Below are 20,116 nucleotides of genomic sequence, written 5' to 3'. Positions count from 1 at the left end.
AACACTGGAATGGTGGCAGTTATCAGATTATTCGGGTAATTATCTTTTAATACACAGTACATCTGTGTATTGAACAGTATTAGAGATATTCCTCGACTACATGGTACTATAGAAATATTTTTAATACGGATTATTAAAATTCTCTACTGTTATTTTTATCTGCAGAATATAAGGAAAATTAATTCCATATAACTAAATGTTTATATGTTCTCCAATTCAGATTGGAAAGTATACAAAAAGAGTTACAGAATACAACATAAAATACTAACACACAACTGTCCAACAATCTTAACTATAATGGGATGATTTTTGAGGCAGAGATTAGCAGGCATTTCATTATGCTGGAGCTACACTGGCTCAGGTGACAACCTATGACACAGGATACATTAGAGAAGATGCCTAGGTCACTTCTCACTGTGTGGAAAAGTTTATGCACAGGGAAAATCATCCTACTACTTCCCCAGAAATGAAAATATGCATTTTACAGTAGTAACAGATTTGTGCTCACAATTAGATCATACTGTAAACAATTTACTAAGGAGCCTTCTGAATTGCTCCCCTTTTCAGGTAGTAAATATAACTTACAGAAAAGGACTATGTACCTTGAAAAAACATCTAATGATGTTTCTAGTTTAAATTTGCATTGATTTCAGAAAGATATTGTGGTCAACAGAATGTTCCTTGTTTCATATACTTATATTCTTCCTAGAGCCTACAAATTAGCTGGGTATTCCCATAGCTAAACTTCCGAATGTGAAAGTGCTAGTTTCATTTCAATACATTGGTAACTAATCTACTTATAAGGCTTTTTTCTCTGAAGCTCTTTGTTTAAGAGGATGTATAGTCTAGATGTTTTCACATCTTAGTTCGTAGTTACCATATAGACAGGGCAAAATATTTTTGTAAATCTTGTAGGACATCTACAGGAAACACATTTAAGTAGAAACTAAGAAGATGAGAGGCTGCAAAGATATCTGTAATATCTGGTTGGTGCCTGCCAATGGGTGCCTTAGGAATCATTCACTAGATAAAAGCATGACCCTATAATGATTTTCTACAGACTAGAACATAAAGCAAATACCTGAAGCTCTACCCACTTAGTTTTAGGGACTTGCCTTGGGATGATGCTCACCTCAGAGCAGTAATCCTACATTCATTTTTTGAATGAATGGTACACGGTCTGAGTGGAAGTCCATCTCTAACAAATCTGTACTGGCAATTGCATAAGAAACTGTGATACCTAGACCAAATCTGAGAAATGGATGTGGATGCCTACATCCAAATCTATGAACAAACCCATTTGACACCACTAAGTGGCCCCTGAAGCCTGGATATCCCTGAATTCTCGGCACATCTCAGGGAACACTTCTCTCCTAACTGTTCAAAAGGCTTCTGAAATTCTGCATTGTGCACGTGTTCATCATAGACCCACTCTGAGCACACCTGACCTCTACTGTGATGTCTGTAGGAGCCAATCTAGGAGATGTAATCCAATTACAGCATTATTTACACACAGTTTCTGTCTATAATATGCTTTTATTTTTATTTTAAGTATTATAATTTCATACTATAGGTGGAGGGGAGTACCACCTTGAAATATTTTTCAGGGTACTAAGGGCCAGCAACTCAGTTCTCTCTTCACTTGGTAGGATTCACAGACAACTCTTCCTCCCAGTGACATGCAGTTAAAGCATGGTCTAATTTCCAGGCCTCACAAATCCAACTTAGATATTGAATCATAAGGCCATAAAAACATGGTTCTGAGGGAGAATGAAAAGCCACCTCAGCTATCCTTGGAAATATCTGATTGACTCATTCCTTCTAGTGATAGATATTCCACAGTCTTGAGAAGTAATCCACCTCCGTATTTATTTACCTTTTCTATTAAAAAGCTTTAATGTTAACCAAAACATCTCTTACCACAGTGTAAACTCATTCATTATGCTTTGTTCACTCTCTACCCTACTCTCTGCAACAACTTTTATATATTAGAAGACTATTATCATGTGTCTCCTAAATCCTATCTTCTCTCAGCTGAACAAGTCCAATTATTTCAACTTTACAATCTTTACTGAACAGAATCTCAGCTGCAACAAGACAGTAGCATGGAGTGGAGAAGCTTTCATACCCAGTCTAATTTTGCTCTGTATCTTCCTGAAATGAGACAGATGCAGATTTGAATGCTTGAAGGTTAGAAAAGTTGAACTGAGGTCTCCAAGCACCTAGCTATTGTATAAAAGCTGGACACAATCGCCACTTAAAAAGAGTGAATCCTGCTCACTTTTTTCAAAATAAAATTAAATAAAATCTATCTAGCAGGTGTCTTCAGGTATGGACACAAGTGACTGGCTATCCTTGTCATTCTGTTCCAGCTTTCTAAGAGGAGCTCAAGCACCTACTTCTGTAATTAGAATTTCTCATTAGCTTCTCCTAAATGTTTTTTTGGCCAGCATGTAGATTTTTTCACCTTTTGAGATGCATAATTTGGCACTGTATAGGGAACTTTGCAACTCAATGCTGGGTTTTCTATTCTATGTCAGGTTCAAGAACCTAAAACATAGGAAGTATATCAAACTTTCAGGTATCAGAAACATCCATATTAAACATCGGAACGTAGCGATGAGATCTTCAAGCTTAAAATGACTAAGCTAGTTCCAGAGCCATAAAAAATGTAGTTGTGTTTGTAGGGCTAGGCTGCCATCAGGACACTTGATGGAGTAGCACAATGCTGTGCTGGCTACAGCTGAACTCATCACTAGCAGGGATCTCCAGTTCTCTAAGTAAAACTCTGAAGAAGCAGGGGAAAGGACTTACCCACACATTGAAAGAATAGCAAGAAAGAGACAAGAATTTGCTTGATTTGGGAACACTGAAGCAGTACTATCCCCATCTCAAAAAAGCACACAGGCAGGAAGGTAGGACAAAATAACATTTATTGCATGCTTAAGTGCTTAGCTAAATCAAGATACTCTTCCTGGATTTTGACCCGGTATGGCCTATACCAGTATATACTATGGCAGAGGAACATCAGCCTACTGAAGAGTGACAAATGAAGAATATGAAAGAGACTGGTAGACTGACAGAATCATTTAGTTTGGAAAAGACCTAAAGATCATCAGGTCCAATCATCCACCTAACACTACAAGTCTACTGTTAAACCATGTCCCTAAGTGCCACATCTACACATCTCTTAAAGATCTTCAGGGACGGTGACTCCACCACCTCCCTGGGCAGCCTGTTCCAGTGCCTAATCACTTTTCTGTGAAGAAATTCTTCCCGCCATCCGATATAAACCTCTCCTGGCAAGGCTGATTCCTCATGTCCCATCACTTGTCACCTGAGAAAAGAGACCAACACCCTCCTCACTGCAACTGCCTTTCAGGTAGTTATAGAAAGCGATGAGGTCTCCACTCAGCCTCTTTTTCTCCAGACTAAACAGCCTCAGTTCTTTCAGCTGCTCCTCATATGTCTTGCTCTCTAGTCCCTTTACCAGCTTCGTTTTAGTCACTGTGTCTCTAACTAAAAAAATAAAAATCACAGACTCCCTAAAATGGTGTAAACATATTTTTCAGCTTCCATCTTTGAAAGGGACTTTAAGATATGTCCATCAACAACATTTTAAAGACAATTATTTATTTTTCATATACTGTGGAAAAGCTAGCTTAAAGAAGTAACAGCATTTTCATTCAGAAATTCATTGTCAGTTGTACGTCTTATGGCAGTTAGGTCTCTCTGCAAGTCAGACAGCTGCCAAGACAGTTCTCATCATCTTCAGCACTGTGATGATGACGTGGCTTTTCCAAAGGACTATAACTGTCACAGGGCATCATGACAATATAACACAAGGTGATCTTGTAGATAGCTGGAATAAGTTATATCATGTCTTTTCAAAATTAGAGGCGAGTCTTCAAACTTTACTCTGTGTTCAGTAGTGAATAGATCATTAATGTAATGCGCTCTTAGTGTTCTTGTGTTAGAAGGTGTTGACCTGTCATTTAAGGCTTACTCTCAGTAGACCACAACAGTACTCTCCATAAGATAATGTAGGCGATAGCATATGATAATCATTACAGAGAGGCTAGGATAAGAGTAGGAACAGTACTAAGCATATACAAGTGAATATTAAAATCTGTTGAAATCATCTTGGTTTTAGCTGGAGATGCTAGGTTACCAGAAAACATATTGGATGTACAAGGCAGAGACGAGCTTGGGCTTTTCACTGACAAAAACAGCCAATAGAAGCAAACTTACTGAAAAGTGGCCAACAGACATAATTTTTATTTTATTCCATAGATTCCATGGAATTAAATTCCAAGAACATTTTTTTTCATGTGGAAGAAGCAATTTGAAGACAAAACACGAGACTAAGCATCAGATTGCCCAGAAACTCACAAAGTAAGTACCAACTTCTGAATTTTATCTGAATAGCAATTTCGGAATAGTTCTGTCGAACAGAACACACAATACTGCTTGCTGCATATAGTTAAGTAGCTACAGTATTTACAGCAAACAGCTGAGCGTGCTGCAGGGAATTCCAAACTGGTGGAGGCTGTGTTACTTCTGAGATGGGCTCTCTCCATAAACTAGCCATAGGAGTACAAGATTACAGCCTGGTCTTCTACAGAGGAGTGCCTCTCAGCTAGGTTTACTGGGCTGGGTATGGTGTTGCATGTGACACTGAAGTTCAGTTTCTGAGTTAGTGCTTTCTTTCAGCCTTTTGCCATGATGCATAGGCATTGTTTGGGTTGACATATATTTGTGCATCTCTACACTGCACTGTTGACAAGTGTAAAGTTGGCATACAAGTAATGTTTGATAGAAACATCAATCCAACAGATTTCCAAGACAGACATCTCTACCAACAGGTTTCCAAGACAGACATCTCTACGTCCCAGATGCATTGAATCCTGGTAGAGCATACCCAACCAAATTAAGAAACAAAAGCTTTTATACATAGGAGATCTTAATTCAATCAGAAAGTCATACTGCTAACCTCTTGGCAGAAACTGTCCATCATGTGTATTCATCACCAAAAGCTAAAAAAAGACTGTAAAGGTTTTTTAAAAGATTACATTTTAGATAGAAGACTTTAGCCTGAAGGATATGTAAGGAATGGAATTAAGATTCAGGTGAAGAAGTCATAATGCTTAAATTTATATATAAGTGAATAAACTGGTATAAATCTTGGTCTGACTCTGGGATGTGGCTAAGATTTTATATTGTCAATATAAATTTCAAATGCCAATATTGTCAATATATTATTTATGTTTTAATATTTATTAGCCTAAGGATTTTTAGATGCAGAAAACCTGCTAAGAGATATCTGACACACATTCAGAAACTGGAATGCTATCAGACACTGACATTAACTTAAATTTTTTCTTCAGAGGAAGCTTCTGAAACTAATTCATTCTTTATTGATTTCTTTCAGAAAAAAAAAATGGTCAAGGCTTTCCAAGATGTGTTAGAAAATATTTACAAACAGCAATCCCTTCAAGCAGAATAAAACATTTAGTATACCACTTGGTATATCCCTTGCACAGATTTTAAAGCCCCGGGATTAAGACCTAATAAAAATCAGGAGACCAAGGGGAGATAAAATAGTTTGTTTTGCTCTTCCTTCCCTCAACTTGTTCTAATACCAATGGGAGGGGAGGATGGGGATGCGTGTGTGTTATTTCATGCAAACTACACAAGGCTTTTTTCTAAAAGCACATAAATATCATTATTTAGCTATGTTTTCTAAAGCAACGTTTGTACAGCTACCATATTACACAATAATTAAATTCTGTGTCTTTAGACCTTTTCTAAGTTCAAAAAACTGGCTAATTATTTTATCTAGTAGATATTTTTGTTTTCAAACTTTCCTAGCAATGACTATATTCAAAACAGGGATACACAGCTGTTTCCCTGAATTACTTTTGTCCTTGCAGTTATGATCATGTTAAATCTCCTGGTTTTTGACACGAGTTGAATAAATACACAAATCCATATCTATACGGGCAAATTAAGTATTAAATAAAGGGTCTATATATGTATTCAGTTACTCAGTTCACATTTGCAAATTACTGTTTCGCAGGGAAAAAAATAGAAAATTAATTTCAAAATTATACTCTCAGAGTTGGTGTTATCCATACAGTTGACATTCCTCTGAAATCCAAATTTGCTCTGCCATATCATAATTCCCCTAGCAACCAGCCATATTCCACTAATTAAAAATGTGGATTAAAAAAATCAATAAATATCTGGAATGGGAAGATACCTGTGGAGCTTGTGATTTTGTGTCTTCTCATTAGTGTTTAATAAATGAAGGATAAAACTCCAAAACCCCAATATAAGTTCACTAGGAACTGATCCAATAGGAGGAATTAAATTTGTCAGAACAGTGGATGGATGACAAAATGGATGTCTACATGTGAAATGACCATCCCAGACCTACATTGTACTCAATAGTGAGAAACCAACACTTTTAACAGGCAATTGATCTTATTACATAAGGGGTATCAACAATATGCCAAATTAATCTCACCAGGTATATAACAGGCATCCAAGGTTAGACCAGAGGAAATCCAACCTTCATGCTTCTGTAATTAACGTCATATAATAGATTCAATAGTTACTTCCAAGCATTAGCTTTCCTGAAGCTTAAAGTAAGAGTCAGCAGGAATCATTATGTAATGATTTTGTAGACACACCATGACACTTCTGTCTGATAAAAATATTTGTCTGTAATATTTCATTAAATTTAAAGTTACTGTGAAGCAACTATAAGAGGTTGATGGCTGCCAAAAGCTGTGAGGTTGCTGAATAGAATAGTATTTCTGGAGCTTTGCCCAGAGTTGAGATAAAATTTGACTCATCTTCATGCATACATTTGCAATATACCTCCAAACTAAAAAAAGGATTTAACTCCATCACGAGGTTCTAGTGATATGTCAGAGCTAAGAATTGATCATAATGTCAATAGAAGCTTCTAAGTGACTTTAAAGAAAAAGGTGATCTTTCCATAGCTTCATTTGTTGGGATGTTTGTGACCTTGAGTTGTATTTCCCAGACTGTACGTGCATGTCTCAAGCACGAATTCAGTTGTTGGTAACATGACAATTATAAAATAGTTTATTTTTACTACTTCATAGTATATTAGCAAATACCACACTGAGTAGAAATTTAGAAACTGTAGAATTTGGATTGAGCTAGATCAGGACTGATGAATTCATCTTATCTATTTTTGCTTTCATTTTTTTCAGCTAGCAACCTTCCAACAAAAACAGGGATAAAAAAATAAAGAGAGAAGCAAAGAGAAAATATGGAAATTGCATGACATTTACATGACATGATTCTGTTCAACCTGCTTACATGTTATATTATTTTATTGGATCTTTACCAGTGTTGCACGTTCAAATTGTAAGATCTATCTCCCTGTCTCTATAAGATCTATCCTATCCGCTTATTGAGTGCCCATGCACTTTTGAATACAAAGTGAATACCAGCCTACACTTTTAGGCATCATCATAATAAAAACAGTAATAAGAAACACTCTCATACAGCTAAGTTACTAATATTCTATCTTTTTGGATTGTTAATCTTTTGGTCTGCATGCTGAAGAGATCAGTAAACAATAATCTGGAAATGGATGTAAGAAACATTTTTTTTAAATTACTATGTACCACTTTTTCAAAGTATCACACATCATCCCTCAGAAGATGGCAGCACTAAATCCTATGAGCTGAAAGGAAGCCCATGAGATCTAGACATATTTCTTGTACATATATAATTTGATGCCAATACTGCTATTGAATAATCAACCAGATTTCAAGAATGTTTTTACTTTTACTAAGAAAAACTGTTCTGCAATGTTTCAGACACATACCCTACTTAAATGCTGCTCTGGAATTCAAAAAAAAAGTATTGGTGAACAATTATATAGTGAGAAACTTATCAGCATGCGCTATGCAGAATATGTTATTGCACTGGTTTTAGTCTCAAGGATTATACTTGTCAACTGGATTAGAACTTTTTGGCATACGTCATTAACAACAGTTGAGGAGAAAAGGCTCAGAAAGACAGAAGGGAATTATTACTCCTAGTGTTAAAACACTATTAGATTAACAATAGATACCGTAACAAAATATTGTTCTTTATTATCACCACACAGTAATACAACAGGTTTTGGGCAATAAATATGCCAAATTGCAACATTTACTCTTACCACTGAGAAGCCAGTGTGGTAAAGATATCAGTGGTTTCAGGTTCTTGGAACAGTTTCAGAAGCTCTGGTTCAGATGATAAGTCAGCAAGGATTCTTAATTCAATATGGGAAAAATCTAGAAAACAGTGTTAAAATAAATCTATTGCTCTAAAATAAAAACATGTTTGCATTTTAACCAAACTATCACAAATCAAAATACAAGCCTGAACTGTTCAGTCATTTCCTCTTGCTCAAAACAAAAACAACAACAAAAACAACACAGCTGTAGAAAGCACATCCTTAACGAGTTACAGTCCAGCTACAGATCACACAGTGCCCGACTCCTTCATTATCTTCGGGTGTCAGTTAATCTTATTAGCTCTTTGTTTCTACTGACAAGGCTTACAAATTATCCACATCTAAATCACACTAAGGAGTATACATCGTATAACAATATTAATTGATACTAAGGGATTTGACAGCCTTCTAAAATATAATGTCATGCAAAGAAGAGGGGGAGAAGACATCATAGAACTGCGAATATTAATATGTATGAGAATAATAACACATCGTCTTACCTGCTGCTAAAAACGTATATCCTTTCTTTGAAACAAATAATGCTCTTGGGGAAATGGTTACTATTTCCTCTTCTTTTCCTAGAGAGGAGGTAGACATTTATGTACCAAATCGCCATCCAAAAATAGTGTTGCAAACCATAGCAGGTTGTTAATGCCACTCCCAACACCCAACTGAAAATACACAAATAACAACATACCATCCTAGCAGAGCATCAACTTCCAGCATCACAATTACTTTACTCATTAGTCATCTAGAGCATCTGCATCTCTGACATCCTTGCATTACCACTCATTTCTCCTACTTCTTTTTCAAAACCAAACCATTCCCAAAACACTAGCTGACAAGTAACAATAAATAGCATTATTCACAGATCACTTAATAAAAGATGCAAGCAAATAAGAAAGAGTCTACAGAGATGAGCTAAAAATGTTTTATTATCTTTGAACTTGCTGCAGCAATGTGCTAATAACCAAATTCTGAGTTATAGGAGGTTGGGAAGTATGATATTAAGAACATACAGCCAATATAGGCACCCAAATCCTAATGAAAGAAACCCTCTACAATATCTCAAAGCAATACTGTACCTCGGCAAGGTATTAGAAACTTGGTGTACTCTAGGAAAACTCCTTGTCTTAGCGTAGAAAGGAATATTTTATTTTGAACAACCATAAAAATTCATCTGATCAGTGATTACTGACAGCTGATAGCATAAGAGTGAGGGGGGAAAGTGTCTCAATATAGGAATGAAGAGCTTGAAAACACATCTTCGAGAAGCGCATATAAGAACATTAACAAATTTAATTGAATAATTTCCAGAAAAGCCTACATGCCACTGCTAAGCACTGTGCCACAGATTTACACAATTTTTTTTTTAATAGTAACTTCAAAAAAATATTTACAAAAATAATTGAGGAAGATAAAATAAAACTGCTGTCAACATTTTATACCATCTTAAACAGACTCCTGTCTTCTGATATGTATTATATCAAATGCAGAGACTGGGGAGCTGTTAAAAAGCAAGCCTGCCCTTATCTATTCAACAAATGAGCAACATTTCCCAGCTATGATGGTAGGTGTTCAAGAAAGAATTTATACAAGCAAATCTCTCTTATATTAGAGTCTACTGTGAGTAGACATTTTATTGCTTAGGTCATGCTTTTCTAGCCTTTGAATCTCTCTTATTCACCTGCCTTAAATCCACTTTTGTTAACAAAACCAACACATCTGACAAACTGTTGGTGCTTGTCTTTGAGCGGGATTAAGATGACCCAGCATTAACATCTCCTCAGGAAAAGTCTTATAAGCTGAATCCCCCAAAAACACTCCTAGGATGCTAAATGTATTTAAGATGCATAATTTCATCTGGAAGAAGGAACAGTGAGATTGTCCAAGGAAATAAAGTTCTAAAAGTTTAAGACTATTTTGATCAGTGCTGAAACAGCAAACTTTTTGCAGGAACAACCAGCAAAAAGTGATTGGTTTAAATGTTAAGGTTCAACTATGAATCAATAATCTGTTCTATTCCTTTATATTGGAGTTTTTGGTCTGCTTTAAAATAAAAAATATCTTATTAAGAAATAGAGATAAAATTACCTTTTAACATTTATAAAAACACAGTTTACCTTTTATATACTGTTTCTTTATAATTCTCACTGGATGTTTAGAGATACCTTGAATGTTCTACAAATAAGAATAAAAAATGCTTAGTAAGTTAATGTTTATGGCAATGTTTACAAACAATTTATAAGAAGTATAAAAACATTAGCGAGACTAATGCCAACATTTTTTTCTCATATATTAAATAAGATTAACCTGCCTTTCAAAGAAGTGTTCCCCTTTCTATAACAAGTAATTCTGCATATTTGCCGTTCCTTGACAACTGGGAGTTTATGAGAATGATTTCTCACTGCCAGATTTTACAAATTCTAATTTCTGGATGTACAATAATCAGTAACCCAATTAAAAACATTTTCTCTTTAATTTTAACCTGTATTTTTAGATATGGCACATTACTTTCAAGAAAAGAATACATTTGAACTCTACCTAAAGCTAAGGGAACAGACTTCAGACTCAAGTCTTTTTTCTAACATCTATTCCTGCTGTTTTGAAATGCACAACAAAATAAAGAAAGAGCTGTTTATTAAGTACAGCATATCAGCCAAGGTTAAAAGTGACCGCTAAATTTATCAACAAACATAAGGCAGGACAAAGGTTTACTAGATTTTTCTTTGAAGATCTGGGTTCATACATAGCTTACATCTCATACAGTAAAGCATGGAAGATGTCACATGACAGCTTCCTTCTTTTATCTTATGACATTATGCCTCCTCATCTAGAAAGGTAACACACAACAGGAGATAATGTGTATCAAGCTCAATTTTCATAATTTCATGCAATTAATTTGCAAGTAGTTCAGGAGTTAGATGAACATACTAATATTATGTAATCTTGTGAATTCAGTAGAAGGAAATACTGCTATATAATTTCCAAATCAAAATGATCATTTTCTATATAATTTTGAACTCAAAATCATTATTTTAAACCTAAGAAGGGTGTAATCAAACTGCAAAAGTTACTGAAATTTAGAGTGGAAGTAAAAGAACAAAAATGGAACAAGACCATTTCTAGTCTTAGTATCACCCTGAAAGATCCACAATTGAACATATTAAAGTTGAAGCTCTGCCATAGCACCATACACAGAGGAACTGTTATACAATATACATAATATTTCATAGTGCAGGTCAACTAGGAACACAGCTCTAAGTCCCCCAATACATTCATATTCTGGTACTTTGTGGTGCAGAAGAAACACTACCTTTAATATTTTACTCTTCAGTTTCTAGGAACATTTAAAAATACAGTTGTGGGAATGCTTATTATAATGCTATTGACCACATTTTGAAATAAATGGTTACTTAATCTGTGCACAACACTAATATTTCTAATGATAACTATTGATTTCTATTGATAAATTGAGGTAGATCAGTGCTTGTTCATATGAATAACATACAATTTAATTAGTCATAAAAGGTAGTGGATTCTCAGGAATATAGAAAAGTAGACCCTTCATTATGTACCCAGACACGAATGTGGGACCCTAATTTCATATATTAAAAAAAAAAAAAAAAGTCATACAAATTTAATTTTGACTTCTATCATTTGAATGGCAGAGAGCATTTTATGGAAGTTTTCATCATGGTCTACTAGTCTCTACTAGTATTGACATTTCATTTACCTAAGATAACTTCCAGCATACGAGTATAGGTTAAAGAGCTCTTTAGAGTTACTCTCAGTGATTACTGTTCCTTAACTTGTTAGATTCAAAATCATGAACAAAGTGAAATAAAGAAAGATGTATTTCAAAATCTATCTTATAGTGCTAAAATAAATTACTATATTGCCATCTCGTTTTCACTGAAAGCATATGCAGGAAGTCTGCTTTTAGAGCATTTTCAGAAGTGTTACTAATAAGTCTGAAAAACACTAGCAAGTAATTGCAAGTGCAAAATGTACTTTCACTTGTAAATTAGCTAACAACTCATAATTTGAATAAATCTTCAGAAAAGAAGTAGTTCAAGAAACATGAAAGTAATGCTCACCTTTAAGCTACTGGAATAGCTTAATAGATTTCTCTTACCTAATTTCAGACATCTTTAGGTTATTCTTTGGTCTAAACTAGCTGTCTAGTTCCCTCTAGTACCCCCCTATAGTCAGTAGTCAAAGACAGGAACCTCCAGGGGGTGATTCAATCTACCTGTATAAGACACATTTACAGCAACTTGACCTAAAACTTGCCTGAAGGTGATTTCTGAGATTTAGATTATCAAATTTGATGAGATAAATTTACTTTAGATATTTTAAAAGATGAGGAAATAAGGAGACAATCATAGAAGAGTCTTCCAAATGAAAAGCTTTCCTCCGCTTGAGTTGAAAATTATGTGACGGTATTATTATATCAAAAGCGGAAGACTGATATGGCTTTGGTAAATGACTATTACCACCTTGGGCTACAAAACAAAGCCTGGCTTTATGTATTTATTTCAAGCATATTCCTGCAAAACCATAGCAGATCCAATCTGAGATGCAACTACTATCCCTTAGTGTTAGAAAAAAGGAATACATGCCCTGTTAGAAGTTACACAGAAACAAATTTGTTCTCTCTGAACTATTATGCTCCAATAGACAAGGAACATACCTGAAATAAAGTTGTGGAAAAGCTGGTTGTGAAAGTTAACTATTAATACTTCTCTTCATTATTTCCAGGTGAGTAAATAAATAAATAAATAAATAATCAGGCTATTCTAGTGGATGATTAACAGGAAAACCCCAGCATTAGTTTAAAAAACATCTGCAGTTGCCATTTCTGCTAAAGAAATGCTCATCATGAATATAAAATATATACGTATATATCAAAACAGAGATAATTAAACTAGGAGTTTGATTTTACTCCCTTAGTTTTGTTGAATAATAAAAAATATATATATCTAAAAATAATGTTCAGATATTCCAATGGATAAAAGGACAGATGAGGCTAAGATTCCAGTTCCAATTATCTTTGAAAGGCTGTGGTGATTGGTGATCAGGAAAGGTTCCTGAGTACTAGAAGAAAGCAAGTGTCACTCCTATCTTCCAGGAGGCCAAGAAAGAGGATGCAGAAAACTACAGGCTAGTCATCCTCTCTTCAATTCCTGGGAAGGTGATGAAGCAACTGTTCCTGGAAAACATTTGCAAACGTAATAAAGTCAAGATGATGATCTGGAGTAGTCAGCATGGGGGAAATTGTGCTTAAGCACTGATAGCCTCTGTGATGAAATGATGAGCCCGGTGCATGAAGGGAGAGCAGCAGATGTTGTTTGCCTTGATGCTAGCAAGGCTTTCAAAACAGTCTCTCATACAAGCCTCATGGACAAGCTGATGAAGTACAAGCTAGGTAAGTGGACAGTGAGGTGGACTGAACACTGGCTGAACTGTCAGACACAAAGGGTTGTGATCGGCAACACAAAGTCCAGCTGGAGGCCAGGCGCTAGCGGAGTACCCCAGTGGCCAATACTGCTCAACACCTCCATGAGTGACCTGAATAATGGGATAGAGTGCAAGCCCAGCAACATGGCAGACTGTACAAAACTGGGAGGGGAAGCTGATACAGCAGAAGGCTGAGCTGCCATCCAGAGGAACCTCAACATCTTAGAGAAATGGGCCATCAGGAGTATCATGGAATTCAACAAAATGCAGATTCTGGCATGTGGGGAGGAATAACACCATGTCCAGTGCGTGCTGGGATATGACAGTCTGGAAATCTGCTTTGCAGAAAACGACCCGAGGATCCTGGAGAAAAACAAGTTGAACATGAGTCAGCAACAAGCCTTTGCTCCAGGGAAGGCATCCCTCCACCACCCCATCAGCATCCTGGACTGCATCAGGAAGAATGCTGCTAACAGGTCAAGAGAGGTGATCCTTCCTCACTCTGCACTCGTGATATATATCTGGATTGCTGGGCCCAGTTCTGGACTGCCCAGTACGAGAGAGACATGGACATACTGGAGAAAGTCCAGTCAAGTGCCACTAATATGATTCAGGGCTTGGAGTATCTGTCATATGAGCAGAGGCTTACAGAGGTATTCAGACTTTAGAAGCAAAGGCTCAGGGGGGATCATATCCATACAAATACATGCCTGATGGGAGGGTGTAAAAAAGACGGAACCAGATTCTTCCCATAATAAAACATAATAAAAACTTTTCTACCATGACAGTGGTCAGACACTGGAACAGGTTGCCCAGAAAGGTTGTGGAGTCTCCAGCCTTGGAGATATTCAAAACCCAACCAGAGAAACATGCTTTAGTGGACCCTGCTTTAAGCAGCGGGGTTAGACTAGACAATCTCTAGAAGTCTCATCCAAACTCAACAATTTTGTGATTCTATGATTCTGTTTTGATAATATCACTGTTATTGATTAATTTATGTATCCCAGTGCCAAACAGTGGAGAGTGTCTTGTCTTCTCTTCACATGATTTCTGACTGAGCTACAGCTGAAGCCTTCAATGGAATGAGACAGTGGAAAGCCGCAGCAAGACCGTGGTTTCATCCCCAGGCATTTTTTTAAAAAAACATTTATAGTACATTGTAGCATAACATTAAAATACATCAAATATTAAAGACAAATATTTTGCAGAAATTATCGGTTGGCACATCACATCTTAAAATGCAAGCTGTGAGAAAAAGAACAGTATTTTCTTGATTATGGAAAAGGTATGTAAAAATGTACCATCCAAGCTTCATAAATAATTCTGGTAAAACTGCAACACAATTCATGAGATCTACTTGACTGTATAAATGGAAATTTCTATATTTTATGTTTTTAGTCATGACTGGTAGAAAGCTGAAAAAATACCCCACTTCAACTGCACACTTTTCTTTTTCACCTTTTTATTTCCAGTGAAACTCTTTGTTTTCACTACAAGCATTAAATGACTAAAGATGAAATTTTGTAACATAGATATCAAAACTAAAAGGAAAAAAGGAGAAAGGCAAAAAGAATCATACCATGAATCATCAGAGTGAGAAAAGCCCTTCAAGGAAAAATACAACTCAAAATCTCACTGAAAGGTGAAAAAATTGAGCAGCAAGGAATCAGGAAAAATGCAATATCAAATTTTATGAGCAAGTGATTACATTTTTTTTTTTATTATTGCACATTTTCTTCTACAGTTTGTTGAAAGTCTAACCAAAATCCTTTTTCTCTGTAAATACTCCAGCCAAGCGCTGAATCTGATCCGTATTAAACTCACCTTGGATACGAGAAACACAGACTAGCTGCTTTTCCTGGGTGTCCAAAGCTGAAACCTTCTTTGGCAGAGGACCTAGCACTCACAATCAATTCCTCACCCCTTTTACATTTTCAGTTACTTGACACATTCCCCCAGCATGCAGATGATTGTTGGATCTCTGGTTCATAGTTAAACTCTTCAAAAAAACATCATGCTGGAAAAGCAGGGATCATAGGCATGGTGGGAAAAAAAGTCACTATGAACACTGGATTAAAACTGTACATGCCTAAAAACAAAGACTCCTGATTTCTTTCCTTCTTCCTCCATAATCTGATTTTCCTGCTACTATAATCCATTCTGACTAATGATCCTGAGACATTACGTACTTTGTTATAGCACAGGTTAGAAATCTGTTTTCTTGTTTCTGAAAATACCACTATTAAAAGCAGTTCTACTTTTGTCTGCTGTTTCAGGTGAAGACTGCATAGATTCTTGCCTCTGCTGTTAGCTTCTGTATATAGAGCCTTTCAGAAACAATGACAGTCTTAACTCCAGCAAGGGCACTCAGAATTGATGGACTCAATATGTCTGTTAGGGCCTCACAAATATAGCGTTCTCATACAGTGTTCAACCTGAGAAGAGCACAATTATCCATGAAAACAAAAACTAATCAAAATTCAACAAACAATATATGCTTCCTAGTTTTATGAGTATATACTCAATCCATTACAACTTCTGTTGAGCTTTCCAGTTTTAGTCTCCAAATTCTACATCTACATTTGAAACTAATTTGATCAATGTATGCTTGATTCTTTCCTAGGTTAAAACAGCACATTCTTTTGGTCCTTTCACAGGATTACAGAATACAGATACATACTGGCTACATTACCTTTGAAGTCAGTGTGGTTAGACTTCACGCAACCACAGAGGCTGAGATGCATCTTAATTATTTTATACTCTGCCAAGTAGGGCTGTTGCTCATTTTTCCTATGTTAAATCAACATTTCAGTTATTTCTGTTGATGCAGCTAACCCATACCTCCCTCTTCCTCTCCATACACATTTCCAGTAGCATAAACTGCCTTTTTTTTGGGGGGGTGGGGGTGGGGGGGGTGGCAAGGGGCAAGTAGCCTCAGTCAATTTTTGTAACTCCCTAGAAATAAATGCCCACATATGTATACAATGACATCCATATCCATATGTACTTTGACTAGGAAATTGCTTGTCCATCTCGTAACTGCTCAGATCTGCGTGATTTTAAGTATGCAATATGCAACAGAAAAAAGGCTAGGAAGTTATTGAAATAAATGGGAATGCACAGAAATGGCTGCAGACTAAGATCATTTGATTCTAATTAATTTCTGCACTAATGTCGGGGCTTATTTAAAAATAAGAACAGAAACCAAACTTACTCATTGAGATAAGGGTATCCATTCGTAAATTAACACAGCGTGGATGTATCATGAGGAAAGATCAAAAACAGCCAAGGAGTTAGACTGAACAGATCTAAGGAAGCAATTAGCCTTTTCTCCTAGTTGTCACTTAGTGATCAGATAAAGTTATAACACACACACACATATCCTTTAGTATAGCAACTAATCCACCTGCTGTTAAATGAGGCATGGTGCCAAACTCTACAGCAAAATAAAACACAAACGGAGGAATTAATACTGAGGCTATCAATATTAGTAAAACCCCCTAACTAGTTGCTCTTCTTGTATGCAAGAATATTTACTAGGGCTGTGATCTTGTCAGATTGAATTATTCTAATAGAGGTTGCTTCGGGATATTTTTTTCCTGTTTCCTAATAGTTGAGAAAAACACAGATTTTCTCTGAAAAAAAATAAAAATCTAGTTTATCTCATGAAATGTACCACTCTAGCAAAACTCAAAGCATTACAAATCCAAAAACATTCTGGAGTTTATCCTAGAATCACCTTCTCCCAAAACTTTATGTAAATAATTAGGGCACAAGAACTCAGCTCTGAAGAATGAAACAGAAAATAAGCTCTTAAATTTATCCGTTTGATGCCTAGCATTGCATTAACAGTTGGAGCAGAAGCAATACCTTGATCTGCAAGACTATATTTTGTTGAAGTGATAACAAATAGGTAGATGAGAACTCCTTTGAGCTTTATATTACACATCTCAAGAGTTATATTTTCTTTTATTCTTGTATTCTTCTATTGTAAAATTTCCCTTATTTGCTTCTTCAAAATTTTATTACTCCTTTTCCAGTTGTCTTTTCTGTCTCTATATGGGACTACACCTATTGATAAACTGTGCTCTCAATAGCTCGATTAATCACTTACAGCAGAAATATAAGCACAGGTTCAGTGAGCTACTTGCTTAATTTTCAACATTCTGCTCACTCCTTTGTTAAAGACCAAAGCTGCTGGAGAAACAGCGAGGAAAACTGCATGCTGCCCAAAGTAGCATTCTTGCAAAGCAGAACAAGTCCGAGTCCTGAGGGCACTCAACCTCAATTCACTAAAATTGTCTGGCACCTCCGAAGTCAATGGCAACTCACTCAGGAGAAATTACACAGCAGAAATAAAAACAAAACAAAACAAAAAAGTAATTCCTGATTTCTCTTTTGGAAAATTGCTATATTTAATTATTGTCCATAGCAGGATTTATTTATTGTTGCAAAAGAATAAGCAGTTTTCTCTGACTTCTATATGAGACATAATTTCTAGACAGCCTGAAGATCTAATTTTTAAAGTACAGCATGTACCTCAATAAATAGAGAAAATACGAAAACGAACAAGGTCACCATAGCAATACCAGTCTGGAATGTATGTGTACTTGCATTCCTAAGCAAGTCTTGACTTATGTGCAATTGCCACCTAGTGGCTAGGTAAAAATCGAAATGTCCATTTTCCTTACCAAAAAACACTGACTCATACTAAGTTCTGCTAAGTTTTCTTAAGATTAGGATTTCTTAAGTTTTGGTATTAGTTACTGTTTTTCAGCAATGGACAATCCTTCAAAGGTGATGCAGTTGGTTGTACCACTCCCCTCTTGTCTCATCCAGCAGCACAGAATTATCAAGGTTTTAGATCTGTCAGTCAAGTGAGAAATGGAGAAGTAATTCATCACCTTCCCACAAACTTAAGAAGCTTTCAAAATGAATGCAAGAATGAAAAAGGGCAACCAAGCATAGTGAATTCTTACTTTAGAAAGTTAGCCATAAGAAAAGAATAGCATATTTGATTTCCTATTACTAATCTGCTTTTTGTTATATATTTCTAAATTTAGACCTGCCAGTGACCTTAGGTAGTAATGTTGTAGAACCATGAGAAAGGATTACTGAATGATTTTTTAAATTAAAAAAAAAAAAAGTGACCTTGCTAACTTATTGATTTGACATGTTGTGACAAATTCTTTTATAAAATTATGGGTTTGGCCCAGCTGCTTGTTTATATACTGACCGATTACTAACCTTTGCACAGTAGGCAACAGAGTTTGTATATACATGGCTCTATGCATCTTTCAAAGAGACAAACTTTGCTTTTATTTCCCTTATATAAATAAAGTAATTTGTTAACCTAATTTAGTTCATTTTCCAGAAGAAAAATTTTACTCAGAACATAAGCTCTGTTAAACTAACATTCATTAATACAGGAGGCTCTGGGATGAACTTCAAGAAGATGTGGTCTGGTTTTAGTGAAAAAAAACAGTGCTAAGGCATGGATAACATGCCTTAGGAAAACAACCTTTTGAGTAACAGTTAGAGCCAGTAAATATCGCACTAGTTGCATACTAGCTGTATACTATAGCTTTAAAGTAAGCAGTCTCAAGGGAGTATTGCTCAAAGGTACAAATATTGGGCCTTTAAACACATGAAAAAAAACGACAAGGTTTCCAGACTGGAAGAATTCCAGACCGGAATCTTTCTAAAGAAAAGATGTTACAGTTGTTTTATGTAAGGGTAAAATTTAGCATCTCAAACAAGATTCTTCCACATACTGAGGAATTTACTGAGCATATGTTAGCAGGGAATTCCTCTCAAAAAGCTACAAAGGACTGAACAGGACGCTGATTGAAGGAATTAAAGGAAACCTAAATAACCAATGTCAGTTTCTTTACTCACTGTGAGGAAAGGACAGTTCTTGATCTGGTAGAAGGAGTACTTTACTATGAGTTCTTAACTAATAGCCACGGCTAGCGGATGATAACGTTAGTACAGGAGAACTGAGGACAGAAAAGCTGCACATGAGTTAGCACCATGACCTCTGTCCTTATTCTGTTTATCTTCAGTGATCCTTATACAAGCCACTATTTATTTTTTGTTCCAAACCTGAGAGAATGCATCTGTCTATAGAACTGTGGGTGAAATTTCCTGAGGTTTTTTGGAAGGATGCTGAGGAAATAAAGAACTGGCAAGTTTTCCACCCATTCATACGGGTGAAAAAGAACTGTCAGCTGAGAAAGATTAATGTAATGCGGATGCAGATTGACAGAGATCATTTTCCTGAAATTCTTTAGGAAGCCAATGACAACACTTTCAAAAGCAGTACTGTTTGAAAACACGACCATCCAAGACAAGAACACTCTCTTGCTGTATCTAACTTTTGATCTT

The 20,116-nt window shown here is 35.9% G+C and overlaps 1 protein-coding gene across 2 annotated transcripts in view; it reads right to left on the bottom strand.

The window, feature by feature from the left end:
* POLN (DNA polymerase nu) overlaps positions 1-20,116 on the bottom strand; it is a 110,606-nt gene that overhangs the window by 48,255 nt on the left and 42,235 nt on the right. For both annotated transcript variants that reach the window (XM_040556361.1, XM_040556360.1), the window contains exons 16-18: positions 10,390-10,447; positions 8,767-8,844; positions 8,210-8,324 (exon numbers count right to left, since the gene is read on the bottom strand). In XM_040556361.1, coding sequence (XP_040412295.1) covers positions 8,210-8,324; positions 8,767-8,844; positions 10,390-10,447 — 251 coding nt within the window. The remainder of the gene's footprint in view (positions 1-8,209; positions 8,325-8,766; positions 8,845-10,389; positions 10,448-20,116) is intronic.

The sequence above is a fragment of the Cygnus olor genome, chromosome 4, assembly GCF_009769625.2.
Source record: "Cygnus olor isolate bCygOlo1 chromosome 4, bCygOlo1.pri.v2, whole genome shotgun sequence".
Taxonomy (NCBI): Eukaryota; Metazoa; Chordata; class Aves; order Anseriformes; family Anatidae; genus Cygnus; species Cygnus olor.
The sequence above is the reverse complement of the archived record's forward strand: the minus strand, read 5'-3'. Positions and strand labels throughout refer to the sequence as shown.